The sequence below is a fragment of the Callithrix jacchus genome, chromosome 3, assembly GCF_049354715.1.
Source record: "Callithrix jacchus isolate 240 chromosome 3, calJac240_pri, whole genome shotgun sequence".
NCBI lineage: Eukaryota > Metazoa > Chordata > Mammalia > Primates > Cebidae > Callithrix > Callithrix jacchus.
The window spans coordinates 121,159,303-121,169,204 of NC_133504.1; the positions used below are offsets into that span (position 1 = coordinate 121,159,303).

Genomic DNA, 9,902 nt, shown 5'->3' on the forward strand with positions numbered 1-9,902 from the left:
GCATTAGGATTACAGGTGTGAGCCATGCACCCAGCTTAATACTAATTTTTTAATGGATTAAAAATTATGTTAAATCAATGTGCAAAACTGGAAGAATTTGAGCAACAAAATAAAACAACATTGGATTATAACTTAAAGCATAAAATAAATATCCAGGAACCCATGTCACTATAAATAACTGATTGACTAAATTAATAAATAAAGAGAAAAGACCAATCTTCTCTGCAGAATAATTCAAATTAATTATGTAGATGCTGCAAACTTAAGGTGGAGCGTAATTCTTTGCTCCTTAATTGTGAGCTGTACACAGTAACTTCCATTCTAAGGGTACAGTATGGAAAAGGAGGTAAAGAGTAACTTTACAGTAGAGAAACTTGACCGACATTACCTCAGCCAAATGACAAGGGACCACATCAGCAGTGAAAAGTAATCTTTTATTTATTTATTAAAAATTTTTTCCGAGACCCTCAGCTTCGCCCACCGCTTCCCGACCATGGACCCCCGCAAAGTGAACGAGCTTCGGGCCTTTGTGAAGATGTGTAAGCAGGATCCAAGCGTTCTGCATACCGAGGAAATGCGCTTCCTGAGGGAGTGGGTGGAGAGTATGGGGGGTAAAATACCACCTGCTACTCAGAAAGCTAAATCAGAAGAAAATACCAAGGAAGAAAAACCTGATAGTAAGAAGGTAGAGGAAGACTTAAAGGCAGACGAACCATCAAGTGAGGAAAGTGATTTAGAAATTGATAATGAAGGTGTGATTGAACCAGACACTGACACCCCTCAAGAAATGGGAGATGAAAATGCAGAGATAACAGAGGAGATGATGGATCAGGCAAATGATAAGAAAGTGGCTGCTATTGAAGCCCTAAATGATGGTGAATTGCAGAAAGCCATTGACTTATTCACAGATGCCATCAAGCTGAATCCTCGCTTGGCCATTTTATATGCCAAGAGGGCCAGTGTCTTCGTCAAATTACAGAAGCCAAATGCTGCCATCCGAGACTGTGACAGAGCCATTGAAATAAATCCTGATTCAGCTCAACCTTACAAGTGGCGAGGGAAAGCACACAGACTTCTAGGCCACTGGGAAGCAGCAGCCCATGATCTTGCCCTTGCCTGTAAATTGGATTATGATGAAGATGCGAGTGCAATGCTGAAAGAAGTTCAACCTAGGGCACAGAAAATTGCAGAACATCGGAGAAAGTATGAGCGAAAACGTGAAGAGCGAGAGATCAAAGAAAGAATAGAAAGAGTTAAGAAGGCTCGAGAAGAGCATGAGAGAGCCCAGAGGGAGGAAGAAGCCAGACGACAGTCAGGAGCTCAGTATGGCTCTTTTCCAGGTGGCTTTCCTGGGGGAATGCCTGGTGGTTTTCCTGGAGGAATGCCTGGAATGGGAGGGGGCATGCCTGGAATGGCCGGAATGCCTGGACTCAATGAAATTCTTAGTGATCCAGAGGTTCTTGCAGCCATGCAGGATCCAGAAGTTATGGTGGCCTTCCAGGATGTGGCTCAGAACCCAGCAAATATGTCAAAATACCAGAGCAACCCAAAGGTTATGAATCTTATCAGCAAATTGTCAGCCAAATTTGGAGGTCAAGCATAATGCCCTTCTGATAAATAAAGCCTTTGCTGAAGGAAAAGCAACCTAGATCACCTTATGGATGTCGCAATAATACAAACCAGTGTACCTCTGACCCTCTCATCAGGAGAGCTGGGGTGCTTTGAAGATAATCCCTATTCCTCCCCCAAATGCAGCTGAAGCATTTTACAGTGGTTTGCCATTAGGGTATTCATTCAGTTAATGTTTTCCTACTAGGAATTACAAACTTTAAACACTTTTTAACTTTAAAAATATTTAAAACAAATTTAAAGAGTCTGTTAATTCTTATATTTTTCTTTACTAATCATTTTGCATTTTTTTCTTTGAATTATTGGGCAGGGAAGATTCTTAATGTATAGAAGATTTTTTCTCTAATTCGAGTGAAATAAAAGTTTATTAGTGCAAGGCAAACATAACTCATTTCAGGATAAAGTTTGTGTTGGATATGTGGTTCCTGAAGTATTTTGACTTGTCTTTTTAAATGCTTCATCTTTTTCTTTAAAGATTTATTTCGATAAAACTAATTGGGACCACCAGTATCTCAGTAGGACCTGGGTAGAGACTGGAAGTATTTGGCAGGGCAGCAGCAATCTTGCTGTGTTTTATATAACGTGCATCCTTGGGCAGGTTGTCCTTAAATCTTACACTGTGGTGAAGGGATGATTTTTTTGTAATGCTGCAGTAGAGTTGGAGTACTTAGTTCTGTTCTTGTCTAGTATATCTAATAAATATATCATATTATTTCCAAAAAAAAAAAAAAAAAGAAAAAAAATTTTTCCAAGGGAGTGAAAAGTCATCTTGATAGTATGTACCCTTGGTATGATATAATGAGAATGGTACTTTGCTGCTGTGATTCAGTTTAATTATGAGAAAAACATCAAATTCCAATACAGGGCATTCTACATACCTGAATAGCACTCCTAAAACTGTCAATAGTCACGTGTGATAGCTTGCACCTTTTGTCCCAGCTACGTGGGGAGCTGAGGTGGGAGGATTGTGTGATCCCAGGAGTTCAAGGCTGCAGTTAGTTATGATCAGGCCTGTGAAAATCCACTGTGCTCCAGCCTGGGTAACATAGTAAAACCCCATCTCTAAAAAATATATTTTAAAAATGTTTTAAAGCCTGCCAAGGTCATCAAAAGCAAGGAAAGTTTGAGAAACTGTCACAGCCAAAAGGAACCCAAGGAGACATGATAAATGTGGTATCTTAAATGGGAATGGGGAAGAGAAAAGGGACATTAGGTAAAACCTAAGGAAACCTGAACAAGCTATGGACTTTAGTTAATAACAATGTATCAGTAATGATTCACCAGTAAGAAATGTACTATACTCATGTAAGATGTTACTAATAGGGGAAACTGGGGGGGTGGGGGGAGGGCTGTATTTGAGCCCTGTGTACTAGCTGCTAATTTTTTTCTGTAAATCTACAGCTGTTCTTAAAGTCTATCAATAAAAAAAGAAATAGGAGGAGGAATACAGAGCAAAGGTTGTAAAATGTTAACACTTAAAGAATAGAAGCAAAGAGGGGTTGTTTGTACAGTTCTTCCAACTTTTCTGTTTGAAATTGTTTCAAACAAATTTTTTTTTAAATGTAACTATCCCTTCCTTGAACCACATCTAATCTAAATTCTCCTAATCGTTATTATTATTATTATTTTGTTTTGAGACAGGGTCTCGCTCTGTTGCCCAGGCTGGAGTGCAGTGGCACGATCATGGGTCACTGCAGCCTTGAACTCACAGGCTTGAGCCATCCTCCTACCTCAGACTCTGGAGTAGTTGGGACCACAGGCATACACCACCACACCCAGCTATTTTTATTTTTTATTTTATAGAGACAGGATATCTCTATGTTGCCCAGGCTAGTATAGTTAATTATTCAATGTAATAAGGAGATATTCTCTTTAATATTAAATAGGGTTAGTGCCAGCCAATGGGAACCTCAGATGGCCTGTTATTAGGCAGAAGCTGGCTCCTGGCAACAGGGATGGTCTCAGAGCTGACTGAAGATGGCCATGGGCAGGATGTTTCCCAGTGCAGTAGATAAAGGCATACATGCCATCTAAGAGGTATATCCTGGCAGCCACTGCAGTTTTAAAAGGGAAACTTGAGCCTGGTCCCCTCTGCTGGTGGTATTCCAAAGGCTCCTCCTTCCCAATAGTATGTTGCCCGTGGCCTCCTTACCGAGCTTCTCCCCTTCCCCACCAATTTTGTAGAGGTGCCCTCTGGGCAGGGAAAAGGGGGATACTTAGCTTGACACCAAACCCTTAGCCAGTGGCAAAAAAAAAAAAAAAAAAAAAGAAAGAAAGAAAGAAAAAGAAAAAGAAAAAAGAAAGAAAGAGTAAAATTTTATAGTGTAACAACAGCAGCAACACAGCAGTTAAAGACAAGTTTATTGAAGCTATTTTATTTTATTTTATTTGTGTTGGTATAAACATTTCTTTATGAGTGACTTGAATTCTTGAGGAATTTTTTTGCCTTAGTTAAATGTCTGATGGAGAGGTGGAACTCAGGACTTGCTACAAATGGAATAAAATTCTCTTTATGGTTAGGTAGAAGCTTCCAGCGTAGATTTCCTTTGCCTTTCAACAGAGATTCCACAGGCATTTGGATATTTATTTGGCAAACCCTAGGATCGTGAACATATGGAACGTGTGGGTATCTTACTTCCTTGTCTCTGGGGCACCTTTGGGAGAGAAATCCCTGCCAGACAGTGAGATTCTCAAAATTTTAAGAGGATAAATTATGTTGATGTGCTGAGGAGATGGTGGTATCATTCCTTATCCAAAATCTATATCCAAACAGTGACTGAATAGCAAAGGTCCATGGCACTAGGAAAGAAAGTTAAAAATAGTTCTGTAGCTTGTGTTTTGTATTGACAGACCTATCAAAGTGGTCAGTTTAGAAATGGTAAGTGCGACTGCTCGTTTTTGTTTTGTTTTTGTTTGTTTGTTTCTTTTTTTTAGACTGAGTCTCACTCTAACGCCCAGGCTGGAGTGCAGTGGCATGATCTCAACTCACTGCAACCTCCGCCTCCTGGGTTCAAGCGCTTTGTGCCTCAGCCTCCTGAGTAGCTGGGACCAGAGGCGTGTGCCACCATGCCTGGCTAATTTTTTGTTGTTGAATTTTTGTATTTTTGTAGAGATGGTGTTTCATGTTGGCCAAGCTGGTCTTGAATTCCTGGCCTCAAGTGATCTACCCACCTCAGCCTCCCAAAGTGCTAAGGCATGAGCCACCATGCCCTGCCTCAATTGCTTGTTTTTTGTATTATTGTCCCAAGGTGCCAGACACAAATGCTCATTAGAATTTAAAGCATAGGCATTTTTTCTTTCTCTCTCTCTCTCTCTCTCTCTCTCTCTCTCTCTCTCTCTCTCTCTCATTTTCCCTAAGGGGAATCAAACTAATGTAAACTGCTCTATAAAACTTCCAACTTCAGTTATCTGTTCTGTATGTAAATTGGTGCATTTTGCAGAATTTATCTTCCATAGCAAAGCTCATTACAATGGCCACTTCTGAATTAGAGACAGGTTATGACCTTGGAAGATTAGGGAAAGCATGTTTTCTCATGTGTGGTCTGGCTCATCGGTGTCATTGCTTTACTTGTTAGATAAAAATGGCAGATGCTTGAATTCCAGCCCAGATTGAGTGAATCTGATTTTCTGGGGCCAGGACTGAGGAATCTCATTTAACCCAGGCCTCTGGTAATTATTCTGCTCACTGAAGTTTGAGGATGAACCTCTGCTCTACATTCTCCAGGCATTGTATAATAGAGAAATGGAAAGTTTTGGTAAGAGTGCCAGTCTGTCTTGAGTCTTAGAGTTATTTTTTTCCGTCGATTTGGACTAAAGCATTTCTGAATTGGCAGTTGCCCTCCAGCATCTCATAAGACACTATAAATCTTTGTTCTTATAATCTCGAAATGAATAACCTAATCAAAAACTTCATCAGAGACAGCCATTTTAGTCATATTGGCTTTTTAAAAGGTTTTACGTTATTTGCTTCAATGTTAATTATACCTTTTAAAATTATAAAGGTAATAAAAATCACATCTAAAATTTAGAAAATAGAAAAAGGGGGGAAATTACACACTGACCTGCTACATACCGTAACATGGTATCCTATAGGGATACTATAGGCTTATCATACTATATATTTTACTGTACTTTTTTCTTATTTACATATATAAATACCATTGTGTTCCAATTGTTTGCAGTATTCAGTGCAGTTCACATGCCATACAGGTTGTAGCCTAGGAGCAGTAGGCTATACCATGTACCCTAGGTGTGTGGTAGGCTATATTGCCGAGTTTTGTGTAAGTGCATTTTATTATGTTTGCACAATGAAGAAATAGCTTAATGATGCATTTCTCTAAACACATTCTGGTCATCAAACAATGCATGACTGTATTTCTTACCATGAGATTTCCCCCATAGATTCAGGATTTCCCCCTCCTTTTTAAATCATTGCACAGTCACAGTATATTATAGTTTCTATCACATTGTTCTAACTTATTCTTAAACATTATTTTTTATGTCTGTAGCATTTAGGTAGCCATTCCTCTGTTTTCTGCTGATGGAAATTATTTCTAATTTTTTATATTATTTATAAATATTCGGTCAGTATCTTAATGCATAAAAACGTTTTCTGGATTTATGGTTTTTCCTTAGGATTTTCAGAAGTGGAATTACTTGGTCAAATAGTAGCGAGTGTTTCTTTTATTTTTATTCTTCAACTTTTTAAGTTCAAAGGAACATGTGCAGGATGTACAGGTTTGTTACATAGGTAAGCGTATGCCATGATGGTTTGCTGCACAGATCATCCTGTCACCTAGGTATTAAGCTCAGCATCCATTAGCTATTCTTCCTGATGCTCTCTTTCCTGCAACATGCCCCCTCTGACACGCCCCAGTGTGTGTTATTTCCCCCTATGTGTCCATGTGTTCTCATCATCGGCTTCCACTTATGTGAGAACCTGTGGTGTTTGGTTTTTTGATCCTGCATTAGTTTGCTAAGGATGATGGCTTCCAGCTCCACCCATGTCCCCACAAAGAACAGGATCTCATTCCTTTTTTATGGTTACATAATATTCCACGGTGTATATGTACCACATTTTCTTTATCTGGTCTATCATTGATGGGAATTGAGGATGATTACATGTCTTTGCTATTGTGAATAGTGTTGCAATGAACATATATATTCATATCTCTTTATAATAGAATGATTTATGTTTCTTTGGTTATGTACCCAGTAATGGGATTGCTGGGTCAAATGGCATTTCTGCCTCTAGGCCATTGAGGAATCACCACACTGTTTTCCGCAATGGTTGAACTGATTTATGCTCCTATCAACAGCATAAAAACATTCCTTTCTCTCCACAACCTCACCAGCATCTGTTGTTGTCTGATTTTTTAATAATAGGCATTCTTACTGGTGTGAGATGGTATCTCATTGTGGTTTTGATTTTCATTTCTCTAATGATCTGATCAATAATGATATTGAACTTGTTTTCGTGTTTTGTTAGCCAAATATATGTCTTCTTTTGAGAAGTGTCTGTTCATGTCCTTTTCCTGCTTTTTAATGAGGTTTTTTTCTTGTAAATTTGTTGAAGTTCCTTGCAGACTCTGAATATTAGGCCTTTGTTGGATGAATAGATTGCAAAAATTTTCTCCCATTCTATAGGTTGTCTGCTCTGATGATAGTTTCTTTTGCTGTGTAGAAGCTTTTTAGTTTAATTTGATATAGTTTGGCTGTGTCCCTACCCAAATTTCACCTTGAATTCTAAAAATCCCCGTGTGTCAAGGGTGGGCCCAGATGGAGATAATTGAATCATGGGGGTGGTTTCCCTCATACTCTTCTTGTGTTAGTGAATAACTCTCATGAGATCTGTTGGTTTTATAAATGGGAGTCTCCCTGCACAAGCTCTCTTGCCTGCTGCCATGTAAGTATGTCTTACTTCCCCTTTGCCTCCTGCTATGATTGTGAGGCCTCCCCAGCCATGTGGAACTGTGAGTCAATTTAACCTCTTTCCTTTATAATGACCCAGTCTTGGGAATGTCTTTATTAGCAGCATGAGAACAGACTAACACAAAATAGATTCCATTTGCCGTTTTTTGCTTTTGTTGAAATTGCTTTTGGCATTTTAGTCACAAAATCTTTGCCCATATCTATGTCCTGAATGGTATTGCCTAGATTTTCTTCTAGGGTTTTTATAGTTTGGGTTTTACAATTAAGTCTTTCACCTACCTTGAGATAATTTATGTATATGGTATAAAGAAAAGGTCCAGTTTCTATCTTCTGCATATGGCTAGCCAGTTCTCCCAGCACCATATATTAAATAGGGAGTCCTTTCCTTTCCCCATTGCTTGTTTTTGTCAGATTTGTCAAAGATCAGATGGTTGTAGGTGTGTGGTCTTATTTCTGAGTTCTTTATTCTGTTCTATTGGTCTACTTGTCTATTCTTGGACCAGTACTATGCTATTTTAGTTACTGTAGGCTTGTTGTATACTTTGAGGCATCAGATGGTGTGATGCCTCCAGCTTTGTTCTCTATGCTTAGGATTGTCTTGGCTATTCGAGCTCTTTTTTTGTTCCACATGAATTTTAAAGTAGTTTTCTCAAATTTTGTGAAGAATGTCAATGGTACTTTAATGAGAGTAGTACTGAATCTATAAAATACTTGGGGCAGTATGGCCATTTTCACAAAATGGATTTTTTCTATCCATGAACATGAAATATTTCTTGATTTGTTTGTGTTCTCTCTGATTTATTTGAACAGTGTTTTATAGTTCTTCTTGAAGAGGACCTTCTTTTCCCTTGCTAGCTATATTCCTAGGTATTTTATTCTCTTTGTAGCAATTATGAGTGGGTTTTCATTTATGACTTGGCTCTGTACTTGCCTGTTGTTAGTGTTTAGAAATGCTAACAATTTTTGCACATTGATATTGTGTCCTGAAACTTTGCTGAAGTTGCTTATCAGCTTAAAAAGCTTTTGGGCTGAGACAATGGGATTTTCTAGATATAGGACCATGTCACCTGCAAACAAAGATAATTTGACTTCATCTCTTCCTGTTTGAATAGCCTTAATTTCTTTCTCTTGTCTGACTGTGCTGGCCAGAACTTCCAATACTATGTTAAATAGGAGTGGTGAGAGAGGACATCCTTGTCTTGTGCTAGTTTTCAAGGGGAATGATTTCAGCTTTTATCCATTCAGTATGATATATAGTTTTTGTTATTTTGAGATATGCTCTTTCAACACCTAGTTTATTGAGTTTTTAACATGAAGGGATGTTGAATTTTATTGAGGACCTTTTCTGCATCTATTGAGATAATCATGTGGTTTTTGTCTTTAGTTCTATTTATGTGATGAATCATATTTATTGATTTGTGTATGTTGAACCAACTTTGCATCCTGGGATGAAGCCAACTTGATCATGGCGGGTAAGCTTTTTGATGTGCTGCTGGATTTGGTTTGGCAGACATTTATTGAGGATTTTTGCATCAATGTTCCTCAAGGATATTGGTCTGAAGTTTTCTTTTTTGTTGTGTCTCTGCCAGCTTTTGGTATCAGGATGATACTGGCCTCATAGAATGAGTTAGGGAGGATTTTTCTCCTTTTCATTTTTTGGGTATAGTTTCATTAAAAATGGTATTGGCTCTTCTTTGTACCTCTCACAGAATTCAGCTGTGAATTTGTGTGGTCCACAGCGTTTTTTGGTTGGTAGGCTCTTTAATTACTGCCTCAATTTGTGAATTTTTATTAGTCTATTTAGGGATTCAGTTTCTGCCTGGTTCAGTCTTGGGAGGGTGCATGTGTCCAGGAATTGATCCATTTCATCCAGTGTATGTGCATAGAAGTGTTTATAGTATTCTCTGATAGTTGTATTTCTGTGAGGTGAGTGGTGTCATCTCCCTTTTATTTCTGTGTTTATTTTATTATTCTCTCTTCTCTGTTAGGCTAGATAGCAGTCTATCTATTTAATTAATTTAAAAAAAAACAGCTCCTGGGTTTGTTGATTTTTTGAGGGGTTTTCATGTCTCTGTCTCCCTCAGTTCAGCTCTGATCTTAGTTCTTGCCTTCTGCTAGCTTTGGTGTTTGTTTGTTCTTAGTGGTGTAGTTCTTTTAGTTGAGATGTTAGGTTGTTAACTTCAGATCTTTCTAGCTTTTTGATGTGGGCATTTAGTGCTATAAGTTTCCCTCTTAACACTGCTTCTTTAACTGTGTCCCAGAGATTCTGGTATGTTGCCTTTTTGTTGTCATTAGTTTCAAATAACTTCTCAATTGATTTCTGCCTTAATTTTATTATTTAT

General features: G+C 38.3%; 1 protein-coding gene across 1 annotated transcript; it reads left to right on the top strand.

Moving 5' to 3' along the window:
• Positions 1–461: 461 nt before the first annotated feature.
• LOC100394690 (hsc70-interacting protein) lies at positions 462–2,011 on the top strand. Its single transcript, XM_035293490.3, has one exon. It carries the CDS (start codon positions 494–496, stop codon positions 1,601–1,603), a length of 1,110 nt encoding a protein of 369 aa, XP_035149381.1. The 5' UTR covers positions 462–493; the 3' UTR covers positions 1,604–2,011.
• Positions 2,012–9,902: the final 7,891 nt, after the last annotated feature.

Excerpts from the sequence above, each read along its gene's own strand:
- LOC100394690 (XM_035293490.3), top strand. The coding sequence starts at position 494 with ATGGACCCCCGCAAAGTGAACGAGCTTCGGGCCTTTGTGAAGATGTGT.